General features: G+C 43.7%; 3 protein-coding genes across 3 annotated transcripts; 2 read left to right on the top strand and 1 right to left on the bottom strand.

The window, feature by feature from the left end:
* Nucleotides 1-241: 241 nt before the first annotated feature.
* Nucleotides 242-8,483, bottom strand: cited1 (Cbp/p300 interacting transactivator with ED-rich tail 1). Its single transcript, XM_086060247.1, has 5 exons — nucleotides 8,030-8,483; nucleotides 6,418-6,519; nucleotides 5,562-5,742; nucleotides 4,685-4,858; nucleotides 242-2,101 (listed from the first exon to the last, which is right to left on the bottom strand). The coding sequence occupies exon 5, from the start codon at nucleotides 2,066-2,068 to the stop codon at nucleotides 1,586-1,588; it is 483 nt and encodes a 160-aa protein (XP_085916373.1). The 5' UTR covers nucleotides 2,069-2,101; nucleotides 4,685-4,858; nucleotides 5,562-5,742; nucleotides 6,418-6,519; nucleotides 8,030-8,483; the 3' UTR covers nucleotides 242-1,585.
* znf16l (zinc finger protein 16 like) lies at nucleotides 7,629-10,137 on the top strand. The gene is made up of 3 exons (XM_086060246.1): nucleotides 7,629-8,714; nucleotides 8,984-9,139; nucleotides 9,213-10,137. Exons 1-3 carry the CDS (start codon nucleotides 7,991-7,993, stop codon nucleotides 9,842-9,844), a joined length of 1,512 nt encoding a protein of 503 aa, XP_085916372.1. The 5' UTR covers nucleotides 7,629-7,990; the 3' UTR covers nucleotides 9,845-10,137.
* A 1,791-nt stretch (nucleotides 10,138-11,928) lies between these two features.
* Nucleotides 11,929-17,738, top strand: sstr1b (somatostatin receptor 1b). The gene is made up of 3 exons (XM_086059773.1): nucleotides 11,929-12,003; nucleotides 13,743-13,904; nucleotides 14,861-17,738. The coding sequence occupies exon 3, from the start codon at nucleotides 14,919-14,921 to the stop codon at nucleotides 16,017-16,019; it is 1,101 nt and encodes a 366-aa protein (XP_085915899.1). The 5' UTR covers nucleotides 11,929-12,003; nucleotides 13,743-13,904; nucleotides 14,861-14,918; the 3' UTR covers nucleotides 16,020-17,738.
* Nucleotides 17,739-19,095: the final 1,357 nt, after the last annotated feature.

The raw sequence follows: 19,095 nt of genomic DNA, 5'->3' as shown, positions 1-19,095 counted from the left end.
TAGGAATACAGTCATCTATAGTCATCTATTAATTATACAAGAAAACACTAGATGGCAGCAGTTCACATTTGGCAGCAGTCAACTGAACGTCAAATTTACCTGAGAGCTGCCATACATTAAAAAGTTATGGGTCATTTCACATTTGGACGACATTTTATGTACTTTTATCAGACATTTTTGTGAGTCTTCAAGAAGATAAACAGTGTCAGAATTGTTTGATGAATAAGACAAACACACTCTCACCGGTTCTATCATTGTTTATTTCTTTGTCTGGACAAAAATACAATCTTTTTTTTTTTCACGAAAATCTCAATCATTTTCAATAAACAAAAGTGAACACTGAGCAAAAGTGCATCTGAAATAATCTTTGATTTGAATGATGTTAGAAAAAAACTGATCTCAAGTATGAGGTGCTGCGATTGGCTGACGACAATTTCCGGGTGTACCCTGCCTCTCGCCATGTCAGGAGGAGAAACGGGTCAGGGAATGGATAAACGGAAGTGTGCATACGCTCTTTTTTACTGGGGCTGTAGCTCAGAATTAACAAATCACATTCAAACTCATGTTAAATGGGAGACAGCACCTGCCAAAATAAATTTCAGCTGTTCTTGCACATTCTGTACACGGAGCTGCTGTGTTAATTGATAGCATGCACACTACTTCGTGGCTTTTCAGTAGGAACCAAATCATTTTGACGTTTTACATGAAAAGTTAACATTTGAGTAGAGAGAAAACAAAAACACAACAGAAATTAAGAAATCTGCAGCAGGCTGACTTCTGAGGTTGGCAAAGAAAAGATTGGGTAACATTGGCTCATCTGGGATGAGAGCAAAAAAGCAAAATAACACAAAAACAGAGGGACAACCGCTGACCCACTTTGGTGACACAATAATTTGCATCTTTTTTGCTACCTTACTGACGTGTCACGCCAAGGTGGTCGTACACAGGCCTCCGTTGTCCTTCCAGTCCAGACGGACATCAGCCACTATTCAGTGTTCTGTTCCTGCTTGATTCCAACATGAAAAGAAAGGGGAGTGCAAAGAGATAAGCACTTGTCAGACAATTACTTTCCTTGTGAGGCCACAGAAAGAGAGAGAGCGAGAGAGCGAGCGAGCGAGAAAGAGGAGGCTTCCCCCCCACCCCATGAGAGCACAGTGGAATATTGTCCATTGAGAAAAGAGCAAGCGTACTGTGGCTCATCATAAAGTCCGGCCGGCATCCCACTTTCATGTTCCTGGACGGAGAACAGCAGCAACAGGTGTGTCTTTGTGTGTCCGTCCATCAGCTTGTTCTCATTAAGCTTCCAACCCGGAGGAAATAGGAGACAGCAATGGCTCCTTGTTTTTCCTCCTTCATGCTTCCTTTCCTAGCAAATATTACAACCAGTCACCCAATGGGAGGGTTGGTTTCATCATGACTACGGACTAAAATGTGATTCACTAACCTGATAGAGGTCTAGTTCCTAGTCTGTCCCTTTCCAAGTGGCTACTATTTAACAAAGATTGTATATAGAGGAGACAAAGTCCTTTTTTTGACCGGTGTTCAAATGAAGCTCTGATGTCCCCGCCGTTCTCCTAGCGTGCTCTCAGCAGCCTGCCGCCACATCTAACATAAAGTCAAACTCGTTTTGGCCCAGCCAAAGTTCAGGCAAGTCATTGGCTCGGTCCAGTCCGAGCTCCACCACCAGCGACGTGAGAACCTCCTCGTCTACGAGCTCAAAGTCTAAGATTCCGCTCGGAGCGGCGCCCTGCATCCCCGCACCACTGAGGCCCCCGGAGGGCCCCAGGACCTGGTTTGCGGGCCTAAATCCCCTTTGAACGGCACCTGGCGTCGGGTGTCCCGTCGAGGAGCTCGCCAGGTTCTGGTAGTGCGAGTTGAGCTTCTGCAGCTGCATGCTGGCGATGAGGTGCGGTCCCGTCTGGAGGCAGAAAGGCTGCGGCTTGGGGGACGACGCCTGGACCGACGGGACGGCGCCGGGGGATGGGGAGAAGGGTCCAACCGAGGTCTTGGAGGAAGGATAGAGGAGCTGGGAGTTGAGAGGAGAGGAGGAAGAGGAAAGGTCCTTCATTGCACTACCAGGGGACGGCAGTCAGGTCATCACCTGCACCAGACAAAACAACAACACGTTAACAACATCCTATTCAACAAAGATATATTGCACCAAAGGAAATACTGCACCTAAATGACGTTACAATTTAGTTTTTGTATTTATTAGGGGTATCAAAATTAGTGTGTTCATTTTGAGTTAATTTAAAGTTTTCTTGAAAATTTTAACGTGCGATTAATGAACGCCCCTTACTTACAAAGCCTGTATTGGGGGAATTCCAGTCGCAATGCAGCAGACACGTCCAAGTCAACATTTAGCAGTAATACAGTTAATCATTATGCATATATTTGTAGACACTGGGGTTGTATTTTACAATTTTTAAAATGTGCAGAATTTCACAAGTTGCTTCATGTTAAAGATTAGTTAGCACTTATTATGAAAAGAAAAATGCACTGAGCTGACACCAACGTCTTACAAATGCAATTATGTCATCTAGTGGCAGAAAAATGACCAACAGAAATCAATATCACACTAGTTTTTTATAGTACAGTACATCTTGCTAATTTTAACTCAATTTCATGAATTATTATGAAATTATTGTATCAATGACTAAAAGATGCAGCCATATTTCTATTAGTCTAACATTTTCCCCCCATTTTTTAGAGATAAACCGATATGCTTTTTTCAGGGCAGATTACGATTATCAGGGAGGCCGATAACCGATATTTGAAGCCGATATACAGCTAACTGTTAGCTCTCGGGCTAACCATTCACCCACACGCTAACCCTGGGATAACTCCCAAATAGCCGCTAAAAAAGGTCTATTAGGTTAGCCTGCGATCCAACCATTATTTCACAGGCTAACCTAATAGCCGTTAATTCGCGAACTAGCCGGTTAGCTCGCGGGCTAATAGCCGCTAATTCACGAGCTAATGGTTAGCTCGCGGGCTAACCGTTCACCCACACGCTAACCCAGAGATAACTCCCAAATAGCCACTAAAAAAACGGCTATTAGGTTAGCCCGCAAGCTAAAGCGGGCTAGTAGCCATTAATTCACAAGCTAGCTGGTTACCTCGCGGGCTAATAGCCACTAATTGCTGCTTATTGGCTGTTAGCACTGCACGAGCAACCAATCAGATGGTGCTATGGGCAGGCCAATGATGCAGGGAGTCAACAGCCGCTGACTCAGAGCAGACGCAGAAGAAAAGCGCCCATCGAAGCAAAAATAACAGTTTTTAATATATTGGCCATCAAAACAGAAAAAAATTATTATCGGCCGGGCCAATTATCAGTCTATCCCTACCAAGAGTATGAAAACAGGAAAAAAATATTTTATTGTACATTTAGAACATATATAAAATTTGCGATTAATCAAGAGTTAACTGTTGAAGTCATGCAATTAATTACATTAATGTGGACCAGGTGATGAAACTTAAATCGTACAATGGGTCGGGTAGGGTGCCTGGCGGGACCACATGACTCGCTCCGGACTCCAGTGCGCGGATTTGCTTGAAGTCTGCTTTCCCTCATGATCTATTGAGCGGCAAATGAACCTTGAAAAGCCCTCGGGTACGAGCAGGCTAAGAAAATAGTCGTAGGCTGTGTGTGTGAGAACAACAGAGTGTTTGAGTGTGTCACATGGCGGGATAAATACCAGATCAAGATCTCTACCCTTGACTTTCCCTCTCTCAGTTGAATATTTTTTTTATAATGTGTCATCATCTGTAAAGGTTGGGGGAAAAAAGCCTTTTTTTTTTTTAAACAAATGAAAGAGCAGAAGGTAAAAATTCTTGCACCTCTCCACCATCACCGTCGAGTATGTTATGGATAAAGTAATGAGGCCCCTAGGGCCCCCACCTCCCTTGCTATTGTATGTGGAGAACCTAATTGAAAAAGGCAGGCACGCAGCTGCACTCGACTGATAGAGTTAACACACACAATGACACCAAACAGCTGTCGGTGGCAGCTCGTTGTGAGTGCGAGTGTGTGTCTATTCATCAACTGATTAGTGTCAGGGCCAGACTGTACACAGCACAAAAATGTCAAAAACAACTATGAACATCTATTTTCTACAGCATTTGTCGTCATTAGGATCACAGGTGAATTGGAGCCAGTGAGAATTTTTTTTATTAATTGCTACAAATTTATGTATCACTCACAAATATGCTTGGAAGAGGCTATTCAGGCTCTTAAAGATGAAATGCAAATTATTAAAATGAAAAGTTAAATATAACTTAAGTGTACTGCAGTAAGAGATTGTTCACTTTGCAAATCACTGGATGACTGATTAATGGACTGTAAAGTACAGTAACGGGAACAGTTAGGGCCCAAAAGGTACATGCCGCCTGCTCCTAAACGTGTAAAAAAACGTGGTACTTTTAGAGGTACTTTCCCAACAACAAGCCATTGTAACCAGAAGACTATAATAGTGTGTCATGTTTTGATGAACTTGTATCTCTTTGTTCATGTATTCTCGTTGCTTCCAACATGAAACAGAAGCCGGACACAAGGTGCCGCCAGCAAATACTTGACCTCATTTCTAGTATTATGTCAACACTGGCTGGAGCGCCGTGCACAAACTTGACATAAACTCACTCACAGTCCGTTTACACAAGTGACAAATAAGAAGTTGCTCACCTGCAGCAGACGGCCAGCAAAGCCTCCATGCAGGTCACATTTGAAGCTGAGCAGCAGGCTGACTAATGTGGAGGCGAAATACACGACAGCCACTCTGGGGAAGTTTCCCTCAATGGCAACACAGTCAGCTCCTCCCGATTGAACTCAATACAAGTGCATGGCTTCTCCTCCTCCCTTTTGCACCAGTCCAGTGAGTGAGTGAGCGGGCGAGAGAGAGAGAGAGAGAGAGAGAGAGAGAGAGAGAGAATTATGTCATGAGATGCACTTAAATGATTCGTAAAGTTGTGTTTGTCAAGACATCTACAACTCTGCCCGCCATTTCAAAAGAAATACGTTTTGCTCAGGGCAAAAGGAGAAAAAAAATTCAGCTGCTAGACAGTCAAAGTAAGATTCAAAGTAGTGTCTCATTTGCATAATGCTTGCTGGGAAAACTCATACAAGCCACCAACTGACTGTCTGACTCACGGGCTAAAGCTCTTTTACGCGCCTTCTGACATGTTGCACAAGTTATGCAAGAATTAAAAAAAAAAAAAGTTATGCAAGAATGGAAGGTGATATTTAACACACACAGGACAACAGGACCACAAAACTTGCATCTGAACCACTCGGACAAGCCCAAATGTTAGAAATTTACCAAAAGCTTTTCTGTTTTGGCTTGTTTCGCTTTTTCTATTAAATGTGCTTCACCTTCAGACATTTAGACAGTTACTATGCACGTTGTAGTGCTTTGCCACTATTTTGTGGCATTTTAATGCCAAGGAACTATGTTAGCATGAGCTGAGGGGTTCATATAAACAAAAGTAGTGCTTCAATGCCACTTTTTGGCATTTATAGGAATTTTTTTTCCGGGGTCGTCAAATACTCGAGGATTACTCACAAAAATCTGAACGATGTGCAACACGCAGCAAACATTTTCATCTTCTTTCTCGAGAGAGAGCAGCCCACCAACATTTCCCAAACCTCTTCTATATCTCGCAAAGCCTCAAGGCTGAAGGTTGAAGGTCAGTCATCCATATTGCCTTCATTAGTGAGAGTGGACGGCACATTCTTCAGATTCCCTGAAAAAAAAAAAAAGCACCGCGAGTGAGAGCGTGTGAGTAAGTGAGTGAGTGAGTGAGAGGGGTACACATGTAAACAACACTGTTATACACAAACATGGCGGACGAGGATGGCCCAGTTGTAACTAACACAGCAAACACACAAGAATGAGTCATCGCCCTGCCTTCGCCAAGGAGGATGTCCTGTTTTCTGGCTATATTGTGAAGCTGTCAACATTGGCCTGTGTACTTTTTGTTTTTGTTTTTTTAGAGTGGAGAAATGCCCACTGCACACCAAAAGGAGGAAGTGGGAAGGAAAGATGTAGGATGCTTCCCTGTTTCCTGTGTCCTCCCTTCCCTGCCTGACAGGAGCGGGTTACTTGGTGCCGTTTGGACTCATCATATAATTTCCGATGATATTTTTAAATAGTACAATGTTTGACATTTCAAAGCAAGGTAGCACCGTGACCACTAACTGTAAGGCCTTCAGCACATGAAGACATCTATTTCCAGATGTGTATGTGTGGCTTTATTACGGAAGAGAATCGTGCACTCATGTGGCAACAAAGCTAGTTTTGTTCCCCCCGAGTTCAGCTTTGCTTGGTCATTGTGGAAAATCCTTAAACCCCCCCACAGCACTCTTTTCTCACACACAAGACATGGAGTGTGGGCCACAGTGCGTGTATACAGTAGTACCTCGTGGCCCTGACTCGTGTATTTCCGAGGCGAGGGTCTTTCCCAAAAGCACTGCGATCAGGTGGGTCCACCAGCAGGCAGTGTTGGCCAGGTTGCAACCACCTAGTGGAGAGAAGCATACATAATGTATGATCATTGGTATTAAAATAATGCTAGGTTAGCTAACATTAAACAAAGAATAGATTTTTCATGCAATTTATTTATTTATTTTGGGGGGAGGGGAGTTGGAAATTTGCATAATCATATTATTTTAAAAGGATAAAAAAAAATTGTTACATATTTGATTTAAATAATATTTATATTATATTTGTTTTTAATGTAACCACTAAACTGAATTTGCATCATTATTGGGATGCACCTGTACAGTACAATACAGTGTGGAGTTCTTGTATATGTACATAATATATTTGTTTCTGTTCTTGTGCGCAAATAAAGGCTTATTCCATGATCTTAAATAATCCAAACAAGGAGCGAGAGGAGTGAAGTGCACAGAAAAAAAAGAGCGACCCGCACATAAGAGACACAAAGAATGTGGAAAAAGCAAAAGGAAAAGAGGCCAGTTTGTATTCAAGTAAAATGGCTTCATTGTGTCCAATAATTAGCTGCCATCATCTGGCTAGTGGAGTCTGGCATAGAGAGAGGGCTCACACACAACGCTCACACGCACGGAATGAGGATTATTTTGGCCACTAGAGAGCAGCATGCATGTTGCAGCTGACTGGAGTTGTGTCAAGTTTTTATAGTCGTGTGTGTGCGTGTGCGTGGTTGTGTTGTGCAGCAACAGCACAAGAAAAATCGACTGAACTAAGCACCTGTTAACAGCCAGCCGACAGCAAAACGTGAAATGTTTGTACATTTGTACATAGTTTTAAAACCTAATTATTAAACTCCATTATTTTTTTCTTTTCAAAACTACATTCATGATCGTTTCATGTATGCAAGTATTTCCCTTGACAATGTATTTTAATTTTAATACTGCAGTCTGGTTTATTTTTCTAAAATGATAAATAATAATAATAATAATAATAATAACTTACGTAAAATTAGTTTTTTTGTTTTGTTTTGTAAATAAATCAAACATACCCGGAAGTGATTCTCATTTTCTTCCTTGAAGTGGCGCTTGCTTTACTCTAAGCGTTGCCCTAAAGGGCACCAACGCTTCGTTCGTCGCGAGTCCGGCGGAGCAGACGTTTCGATAAAATGCAAATCGGGTGTGCATTTTTCAAAAATACAACAACATAGTGCATTTGCGCTTTGTGCGTCCATGTGTTCTCATTCATGAATATAAATGTAGATTGTTTTTTGTCAGTAAGAACTATTAATAATACATTCAGCTACGCTTAAGGATTCTCGCATTTTTATTCAAACGGCATTTATATTCAAAACAAGAGAATTGTGTTAAACGTATTTGTCAACAATTTACTTTTACTTTGGAAGGAAATCCGTCCAGTATCCGGTTTATCATCTTCGCTTGCTTCACGAGCCACCTCGAAAAATCCAACTATAGCAGCAGCAAAACATTAGCTTAGCTAGCCGGCTAGCTTCAAGTGCTCTGGTCTTCATCAAATCATCTATGAGCCGCAAGAGAAATCTGACTTATTCGGGCACTGACCTGTCCGCCGAACTACAAGGAGCGTTCATGGAGACTCCAGGGTCGACGTGCCGCGCCGAGGGCGATTTCCTGAACCTGGAGCCCGACGAGGAGCTTCTGTGCACGGTCAGCTCTGTCAGCGAACACCTGGGCAGGAACATCAGCGCCGCGCTGGACGCCGCCATGGCCGAGATACGACACATGCTCGGCATCAGGATACGGGCGCTCAAGATGGAGCTGAGGGACAAAACAGATGAGATCGCGCTGTTGAAAGCGAAGCTAAGCGACGTTAACAGAGATGTCAAGGAGGCTGCGGAGGCTCCTTCTGATGCCACAGAGGCTCCTGATGCTGCGGAAGCTCCCGATGCCTCCGCCGCCGCCTTCAGAAGCTCCAAGATGCTCAGCGTGGATCCAAAACGAGAGAAAAAGTCCCTCCTTCCCGGGGTGAAGAAAGAAAACATCGACGCCATTTGCGACTACTTGATGAAGGACAAAAACTCGAGGGGGGGCACTGAGATGGACGGAGGCGAGCAGGGGAGTCAGGAGGAGGATCCGCATCCCCTCCAGCTGTGGCCGGACGGCGGGATGAGCGCTTCCGGGCCTCCTGGACACACAGATGACATCTTCAACATGCTGCCGTCCAGCAGCAGACGTTTGTACGACTACGAGTGGATGGCACCCATGGAGTACTCATCAGACCTCAAGGGTAAAATGCATTCACCTCAAATGCTGATCAACTCAACTATTCTTACTTAAGGGTGTAGAACGCAGTTAAGTCCAGCATATGTATGAGCCAAATCAATAAGAGTATTACTTTAGCGCCATCTTGTAGCATCTTGGTCCCAAGAAACTACAATGAAGTCACACAAATTAGTGTTTTGCTGCCATCTTGTGGCACCTGTAGGTAATTATAAACCTTACTTTTTTTGTCTCGGTGGAAGGGACCGGGTAATGAACACTCAATTGTCTTTGCAGTTGTGAAGCAGCCGGAGTGTGAAAACGAGGATGTTGATGATGAGGAAGGCTCGTCGGAACAGCCTCCGACCCGCTTCCCGCACGTCCAGCCTGCCAATTTCCCCATTGTTCCTGGTTCCCCCGGTGACGGCGGCACACATCCACACACTGAGGCAGGTGAGTAACGGCTCATTTTTAGTACACTGCAGGCGGAAGATGTATCCAATCAGATATTTGTTTGTATTTCCAGGCCAGCAGTTCTCCAACCACACCTTCATCTGCTCTTTGTGCGGAACCTTCTGTCCCGACTCCGCGTTCCTAGAGGAACATGTTAAACTCATACACTCGGACACCGTCGGCGCCCAAGTTCTCCAGGCCCCGCAGACCACCGCGGGGGACAAAGAGCAGGTGGTGGATAGCGGGGAAGGGGGACCTTCCAAAAAGGAGGTCCAACTCAAGGGCAGGTACGAGTGCGGGGACTGCGGTCGCCATTTTAACTACCTGGGCAACCTGCGGCAGCACCAGCGCATCCACACAGGGGAGAAGCCCTTCGTGTGTCCGGATTGCGGGGAGCGCTTCCGCCACGCTGCCCGCCTCAAGAGCCACAGGTTGGTGCACAGCGGAGACCAGAGCCCCTTCCCGTGCCTCCAGTGCGGCAAAGGCTTCTCGGTCCTCTCCGGCCTCAAGAGACATCAGCGGGTGCACACCGGCGAGAGCCCGTACGCGTGCCCGCAGTGCGGCCGGCGCTTCAAAGAGCTTGGCAACCTGTACACCCACCAGAGGATCCACAGCGGCGCAACGCCGTACTGCTGCCAACAGTGCGGACGCAGCTTTCGCCACCTCGGCACCTACAAGAGTCACCGGTGCACGCCAGCGCAGTAACCCGAGTGGGCAGACTGCATCACAGTTGACTTTCTGTCAAGTTGGCCCGCAGACAACTGGCGGACTTGGCGGCATTCTTGTGGTGTGATCATGCAATACTGCCGACGTTCCGATGACGTCGTGAGATACGGCGCATGGTCGGACGAGACTGTCGCTCATGCTGTACAAATGTCAATTTGTGTTTAACCTGTCATGCTGTTACACAATATGTAGTGCTCTTTTTAATTAAGTCTGAGATAACCACTGACAATCTTTTTTTTTTTATCAATAAAAAGAACCTACCACCCAGCAAATGGTTGTTTCTTTGCCACTAACATCTTGGCTATTATAGTCACATTCAACAGTTGATTACATCTGTTTAACTATTATAAATGTTCTTAACTGTTTTTTCCAGTTCAAATAGTTTTTGTAATGAATTTTTGGGCATGAGTACTCTCCAAAAAACATAACATGCTGAATTTTTTTAACCATTTTCATACATAAATAATATTCAAATACAAAGTCAGTTGTCTGTTGAAAATGTGTTTTTACTAAAAATTAGGGATGCACGATAATGCTATTTTCAACCGATACCGATAAACCAATAATTTAGAAAGTGCAGATGTCGATAACCGATAAGCCGATAATTGTTTGCAAAATTAACTTGAATACAAATATACTTTTGCGTCCTACTAACATGTACAAAGACATTGAAACATTGTGTAAAGCACCATGAAGCTGAATTTTATTGATCTCTCCGCTCCAAAGACTCATTCCGAGTTAGCCAAAACAAAACAGTCATGTTGTAAAAATGCAACAAAAAACTGCGAGGGTAACATTTTGGGGCGGCACAGTAAACAAAGCCCCCACTGGCGATTGCCATGTCGCCATGATGCATCTTCTGCGAACACGAGGTCGCGTGCATTATGACGTCACACATATGCAACAGTGAAATAGGCGAGGGGAGGGGTTGAGGAGTTGGGCACAACTTGAGCCACAAACACAACAGAACTTCTTTATTATCTGGTTTATCTTTATGACATCAAATTGGTTGGTAATTGCCAATAATTATCGGCAGATTTCTTTATTATCTGGTTTATCTGATAATTATCGGCCACCGATATTGCATCCCTTCTCAAATACAAATTTAGTTAAGGTGATACTAAGTTGAGGAACAGTCCAGTTAGATGCATGACATAAACATATCTTTTTATATTATATTAAATACTTAATAATGTATAGATTTGACAATTTCAAATGACACTGTTACATGGCACTAAAATGGCACCATTGAACCATCCTTTGACACATGCTACCACTTTGTAATCGTAGATTTGAAATATAGTGCAGTTTGATTTTCATAAATGTGGCCATGACCAATGACAACATCATAAAATGGTGGTTGTCAAATACAATATTGTGTCCCTTTGACATGCTCCCCAGTCCCCCTGCAGAAACATCCTTAATTGAATTGAAAGTGAGTTTTAACAGCCATACCATAATAGTCAGCTGTTGTGCTAACTGCTAACTGTAGGAGGCACTGCACCCTAGCACAACAACATCTCGTCAAGAGCAACTGACCGATTCATATGGAGGACACGAATGAACGTGATGGATGAATGCTTCTTTTGCCAACTTTCATAATCAAGCATAAATTCAACATCATCACCATTACAGATTGGAACACAACGTGATTAATCCAGACTAACTGCATGATCGTTTACCGACGACACGAGAGGATAACACACAACATGGTGGACGTGGACGTGGACGGTGGAGCTGACATTGACACCTGCAGCCCCTCTCATCGCAAGTCAAGTGCAAAGCCCCTCAACGTGACATTGAAATACAAACCAGGGACAACATGTTGTCGTCAACAAATGGTTATGAAAAGGCCATCTCACACACGCAGGAACTCCATCAACAAAAGGGTTGTGAGGGTCCTGCGTTCAAATAATAACCACAGCGATGGCAAGAGTCAGGCGGATATTTGATCTCTTGAGCTCAATTTTATTTATAAATGCAGATGAAGTGACTCTTCAGATTCAAGCGCATGAAGTCTTAGTAAAAACCCAAAAGGATTTTAAAGTGCTACTATAATGGACCGAACATTGGCACTTATTTAATAGTTCTGGATTTTAAAATCCAGCAAATATGGCATGACCAAACCCAGAAAACAGGTGAGCCATGACAATTGTTACCCGAGCCCTTTGGCATTGTTGATGTCATAGTCAGTCAATAGCAAGTGGCAGTCCAAGGCAAAATGGCAGCCCGCTGAGATGGATAAAAACGGTTGGATTTTTATGTGTACCATATTTTTGGGGGGAAAACAGACGTACCTGACACAGTATTATTAAGCAAAATATCAATGAATGGGTCGATTTGAATATATTCATATGTACCTGTATGGTGAGAAAATGCTATATTCCCATATTTAAAATATTGTAGAAATTGATATTGGGTTGGGGGCGCGGGCCGTGTTGGGGTGGGGGGCGCTCCTGCTCCTGGGTTTGCTCTCCGGCCGGTGGCCCCTCGGTGGAGGCTGGTGTCTGTGGATCTCACTCTGCTTCGTCTGTCCTTCCTTCCTTTCCTCAGTCTCTCCTTTGGTCTCTTGAGGTCTCCCTGATTTGTTGGAATTTGGATGTTTCTGGGGTTGGTGAAGGACTCTGGTTGGTGGTGTCTGGTCGGTGCTGGATTTTACTTTCCTTTCTTTTCTTTGGTCCTTCCTCTGGTCTCCTGACGGCCTCACAACTCTGGCTGGGTTCTGAAGTGTTCGGTTTAGGTGAACGGTATGGGATTTTTTTATTGGTTTTAGGTGAACTAATGAATACACACTCACACGCACGCACACACATGCACATACACATACTCACCCACATACAAAATAAAAATTAATTTAAAATATATATATTTAAAAAAAAAAAGAAAAGAAAAAAAAAGAGCAATGATGATGACATGTCAAATCGGTAAAATTACCGAATGAACAATACTGAGCTCTCCAGAAAAAAAAAAAAAAAAAGAACTTCTATGCTCGCGTTCGGTCCGACCGCATTAGGCTAAGTAAGACTACATTTCCCATTTTAGACACGGAAGCAGGAAGTAGTTACGGTTCTGGTATGACAAAAACATGCACGGCTCTTAGCGACTAGATGCGTTAAACTAAATAGGAAGTACAGATGACAAAATTAATCGATGAATCGACAAGTAGTCGATTATCAAATTAATAAACAACTATTTGAATAACCGAGTAATCGTTTGGAGCCATTTTTTTTTTAATTGTCCAAATCCTCTGATTTCAGCATATCAACAATAATTGTTCAGTTCATTGATTTCTGTAGTCCTTAATGACATAAGACATTTGCAAACATCTGTTTTTACTTTGGAAAACCACCGAACTGGTAACATAATACAACATCAATTCCCCATTTTTGAAATTACTATACGAATACGAAGTACGCAAAAAAACACCACCAATCTCTGGTTAATAAACCGTAATTAAGGGGAAAAAATGCTTTTGTAATACACTTTAATGCAAAATTAAAATGAATCAGATTAGTCAATTAATCAATTGAATAATTGATAGATTAATTGATTCTAAAAAATGTTTGATAGTGACAGCACTAATAGGAAGGAATTCGAATTAAAGACGACAAACTGAAAAGCACACATCTACAGTATATACATGAGGCACACCGCCAATTTTTGAGAAAAGCACCATACGTTAATTCATATTCCACAAAACGCAATATTCTCAATCATCTTTCAAGACGAGTTTTTGTATAAACACATCCATTAGCTACAAGATACATATTTTCATGCAGCAGGCAGAAGTGGAGACATGAAACAATGAAATATATGGAGCGTGGCGAAAAGACGTTACGAAGGATGGGAGACTGAGACAGCATGCTAAATAAACCAGGGAGGGTGCGAGAGGAGGGAGGACAGAGGAGAGAGAGGAGAGGTGGCATGAATCTGCTCTCGCAGCAGTCGGATGCTGACACACACGGAGGACGTACAGGACCGTCACAGGATGCAACCCGTGGACCGGTGCAAGCATCGCAGCGACCAGAGGAGCTGGGAGGTGAGGAAATAACACTCACTGAAGACATGCCGATTCCCAAAGGCATGAGAGAAACCGTTGCATGCATTGCTGTGCGATTCGGTTGGTAGGGTAGGATAGGACAGGTAGGGTAGGGAAGGTGGAATAGGATTGCAGGGTAGGAACGACAAGTGGGTCTGTAGAACAGGTGGATAGGATGTAGGGAAGGGTGGATGGAGATAGAAGAAAAAGTAACATAGGGGGTAGGACAGGTGCGGGGGTCAGGTGGAATAGGACAGGTGGCGGTTAGGGTTAGGACAAGGTAGGTTGGAAGATAGGTGGGAATTTCAAGGACACAGAGGAAGAAGTTAGGGCAGGGCAGGTTCGTAGGAAGATATGCTGTTGGTATCATTGGCTATTTTTGCCAACCTCTCCGTAGCTGCCCACGTGTGAACACCGAATATTTAAAGATTAAATGAACTGATCCTGAGTCCACGCTTCTTGATATAACTTTATACAGACGCACTATGAGGGAGTTAATCCCACATCAAGACCCTGAATTGAATTGAGGATGCATTGATCAGAACATTATTATTTTTGTTAGCCCAAATACACCTCCATTGTTCAAGCGGTGTCCGTACTTTTATCCATTCACTTAATGGATGTGCTGTCCCTGGCTACTAAATCCGTAGAAAAGGATAATGGAGGCCAGCGTTAAAGCAGCTCTCGCTTTCTCGCCCCCACACCCCCTTTTTCTCCCACATTGCATATTCCATCCAGCGAGGGCCGCTAATGCAACTTCAAAGGCGTGTTTGTGGTCATGAAAGCGGGTTGAGGCACCTTGAAGGTTGCCTCGGAGCTAACGGAATACTCTGATTGGCAGAAATGTACCGAGTAGAAGCTACGCCGGCCGACTCTTTAATTAAAGTTGTCCGAGACAAAGCTAATAGGCCATCCGCATTCGCTTAATCATACGCTTCCTTTTATTGTCTATTCAGGAGTACTAGCATCGACAGCATTTGAGCTCCGGATCAAGCGAGTGTGTAACAAGCGATCATGGATTTTAACGACAGCTTTGCGGCCGAGCCAACAGGCCTGGCGTCTAACACGAGTGCCGACTATGAGGACTACTACCCGCATCCCGATGCCAGTAACATCATCATCCCGTCCATCTACGCCCTGGTCTGCTGCGTGGGCCTCACGGGCAACGCCATGGTCATTTACGTCATTCTCAAATACGCCAAAATGAAGACGGCCACGAACATTTACATCCTCAACTTGGCCATCGCCGACGAGCTGTTCATGCTGAGCGTGCCCTTTTTCGCCACCTCGGCCGCCGTGCGCCACTGGCCCTTCGGCTCGCTCATGTGCCGGCTGGTGCTGAGCGTGGACGGCATCAACATGTTCACGTCCATCTTCTGTCTGACCGTGTTGAGCGTGGACCGCTACGTGGCCGTGGTGCACCCCATCAAGGCGGCGCGCTACCGCCGACCCACCGTGGCCAAAATGGTGAACGTTGGCATCTGGGGGCTGTCGCTGGTGGTCATCCTGCCAATCATCATCTTTGCCGATACCGTCCCGGCCGAGGACGGCGCTATGGACTGCAACTTCCTGTGGCCGGAGGAGTCCTGGTCCGAAGCCTTTGTGATTTACACCTTTCTGTTGGGCTTTCTCCTTCCCGTGGGGGCCATATGTTTGTGCTATTGCCTCATGGTGGCCAGGATGCGAGCGGTGGGACTGAAAGCCGGGTGGCTTCAACGGCGGAGTTCCGAGAAGAAGATCACCCGCATGGTGCTGCTGGTGGTGGCCGTGTTCATCCTCTGTTGGATGCCCTTCTACGTCGTCCAGCTGATTAGCGTCTTCCACCGGCCGCCGGACCCCATGGTCACCCAGCTTTTTGTCATCCTCAGCTACGCCAACAGCAGCGCCAACCCCATCCTCTACGGCTTCGTGTCGGATCACTTCCGCCGCTCCTTCCAGCGCATCGTGTGTTTCCGCTGGCTGGAGTCTGGCGTGGATGCTGAGCAGGTGGACTACTGCGCCGTGGCGGTCAGGGGACAAGCGACGTGCGCCCAGCTGGATTTCCCCAAAGACTTCGTCGCCTCTGATGTGGTGTTCCGCAATGGAACGTGCACCTCGCGCACCACCACCGTGTGAAGAAAATTCCCCCGCGAAAAAGCTCAGTATGTACGGACCCAAAATAGATAACCAGGAGAGTTCCTAATAGTCAGTGAATGTGTTCTGTAAATCAAAAACTGTTTAAATTACTATTACCCCATTACGGCTTTTTTGACTTATGCACATTCTCGGTTGTTTTGTTCTTTTTGCTTTATGTCGAAAGACAACATTTGAAGTACGAGGAAGCTTCAAATAGGCCGGCATCTGAGTGAAATGAAATCAACTCACTCCCAGATGCTCACTAAAAGACCAGCCCAACTCCAGGTCCTGACTTCAATCACTAGGCCACACCCCTCAAAGGCACACATCCAACACATGAGTACTATATCTAGTACGTACAAGAATTAGACTTTAGGAAAACTGGTTATTTCTTCATCTTTACATTCTCTTTTATTATGTTTTCAAACGAAACAGTGCTATTTGTCTTTATTAGCTCATTCACTACCAGCCATTTTAGAAAATTTTAAAATTTTCAATACCCGCACGATATGTTCAATAATTATATATATATACACTGAATCTGCCAAATGACAGAATAGACTCTCTCCTTTCTGCCTTGTCCCGTTCTTTTATAATCGACAGTAGAAAAATGTAGGTTGCACAAATTGCAACCATTAATCCCATGGATTCTCAAACTGTGTTTATTTCATATAAAATGAGGCTGTGATGTCATCTACTGGTGGACGCGCATCAGTATAGTTGTTTCCAACTTTGCCATTTACAGTGGAGCATAATCACCCCCCCCCCCCCCCCATCTAGCTCAGTTGGAAAAAAAAACTGACAAGTATACTTGTCAAAAGCAGTGAATGTCTTAGAAACAAAAAAAAAAAAAATTGGGGGGGGGGAGCGAAAATGGATTAATGGTTATGGTAACCACATTTTCTAAATTAAAAGTGTGACACTGAAAATCTAATATACAATAAATTCTCACCAGGAACTATTTATAACCAATTGAATCTCTAGTCAATCTGGTTGTGTTTTCATTTTAGCTAATGCTAAATGCTATCTTGGTTGACAGTTCAACGGCTGTAAATAATCAATGCAGCAAAACATTGGAAATATGCCGCCAGAAAAGATCAGCTTGCCTTGTGTCTGACCGGCAACTGCATCATTAGGCTAGTAGGACTACATTTCCCATAATTCCCATGAACCAGAAAGTAGTTCTAGTTTCAGTATGACGGAAACTCACCTGCTAGCGATTAAGAGTTGCATTCCTTTTTAATTGGTTTATCGTATGAATCGCTATAATAGCTGTGTGATTGACATAATTGGCTTACTGACTGGACTTAAAAAAAATAAATAAAAAATGTTTGGGACGCCGGGACAAGATCTGCGAAAATATGTGAAAAAACAGTGAGGCACAAATGGCTTAAAGCCGAGACGGTCTCGGGATGTCTGGTAACCCTTTTAGTGACCTTTCAATTCATTTCAATTTGGGAGAACTGATTTGAGAAAAGTGAATGAAATGCATACATAAGTCAAAGTACTGTATTGTTTGTGTGTACTGTATCTGCGAGACAAGTTTACATTTGAATTTGCTTGTATGTATATACGTTGGAATGTCAAGTAAAAGGATATTTTGGTCATCTGTATGTAGGTCTTCATATGGTTGCTTAGTTGCTCGTACTGTATGGGCAGTATAGCAGGCTACATACTTTACATGTTTACATTTGTATGTACAGTCGACTTTCTGTGATTGCTGTGACTAATAAAACGACAAGGCTGTAAAACCACTTTTCATTTGCAAATGAACACAACTCTTAAGTCCAAATGAATAGAAATCGGGTTGCATTCCCGTCAGTGTTTCAAATGTCAACTATTATGATCAGCTTTTGTTTTGAAATGCTTCGTGCGGCTTTTGTCAATTGTCACCACGAAGACAGATGTTCAAATAGACTTGATGAAGTAATGACCCCCCTTTCTTTCAACCGCCCACACGCACACACTCCCACATCTGTTTTATCTGCAGTGCTGGGAACACAGCGACATCACCGGGTCATCATGACAGGCTTGGAGGATTGGCTGCGGACGTCAACATCTCGCATGTGTTTTCTATCAGCGCTGCTGTCTGACAATACCTCTTGACTCTTGAATGGAATCGCACATTAATCAGATGGGGAACAACAATGTCCTCCGCATGCCTCCTTTTAGGTTGCCTTTTGCAAGAGTGCCTGCTAATGTGACCGTTCAACGTCACCAGATACTACTAACAAGTCTTTAACAAGGTGTGTCGATCATGTTTCCGTCAAGCCACAGCCATAAATACATGACGATAGCCTCACAGTGCAAAATAAAAATAGTAAATAAATAAAAATAAGATTACTCGCTAAAAGACCATTTCATTTTCAGGTCACTTGACATACAAATCATTTGAGGTAAATCACTTTAAGCCCAAGTTCTGCTAGACCACAATGTCAACAATTAGTCAAAAAGAAAATTGCAAGATGAGTGACTCATGATGAAGTTTCCAGTTCTGATTTGCACGGTTGTGGCTGATTTGATAGGCGGTCTGAATGTACATTTAGCGAAATATTATTTTACCTCCACGGATCTAAGATCACTTCAACATGTTTAGGAAATTCATTTTAAAGTTCATTGAAGCAAATATGTCAAAATAAGACACATTAAATCAATTTGGCCTGTCTTCCACATACACTTGATTTGCTGTCACCATCTACTCAACACTCATAAAAAATAAACCATATGAAGTTCTTCTAGTTTCTCATCAAGAAATAGAGCATTTTTTGTTTACGCATGTGATCGGTAATTATTTAGCAGGATGGTAAATTATAAACAATGAGCACTATTATTGCTTCATTAATAGCATCCTAGCCTTATTTATCTTCCTTTCCATCCTGCTTGAGGGCTCGTGAATGAATGGAGAAGAAAAATCTCGGGCAAGATGGCCTCTGGGTCTAACATTCTCAGTCTCATGCTTGCGATGGATACAGGATGCCCTTAATTTAAAAGTGCAAAGATCAGAAGATAAGCCTTAACACGTCCCTGTCCAAAAGCCAAACGCTGGTTTTCATTAGCGCAATGTAAAACTAACAGC

Source organism: Leptonotus elevatus, chromosome 17 (genome assembly GCF_054856555.1).
Source record: "Leptonotus elevatus isolate MCC_2025b chromosome 17, RoL_Lele_1.0, whole genome shotgun sequence".
NCBI classification, from domain to species: Eukaryota; Metazoa; Chordata; class Actinopteri; order Syngnathiformes; family Syngnathidae; genus Leptonotus; species Leptonotus elevatus.
The sequence above is the reverse complement of the archived record's forward strand: the minus strand, read 5'-3'. Positions and strand labels throughout refer to the sequence as shown.

Coding starts and splice junctions, on each gene's coding strand:
- cited1 (XM_086060247.1), bottom strand. CDS start 2,068: ATGAAGGACCTTTCCTCTTCCTCCTCTCCTCTCAACTCCCAGCTCCTC.
- znf16l (XM_086060246.1), top strand. CDS start 7,991: ATGAGCCGCAAGAGAAATCTGACTTATTCGGGCACTGACCTGTCCGCC. Junction 8,715..8,983: donor GTACTCATCAGACCTCAAGG/GTAAAATGCATT, acceptor TTGTCTTTGCAG/TTGTGAAGCAGCCGGAGTGT. Junction 9,140..9,212: donor ACATCCACACACTGAGGCAG/GTGAGTAACGGC, acceptor TTGTATTTCCAG/GCCAGCAGTTCTCCAACCAC.
- sstr1b (XM_086059773.1), top strand. CDS start 14,919: ATGGATTTTAACGACAGCTTTGCGGCCGAGCCAACAGGCCTGGCGTCT.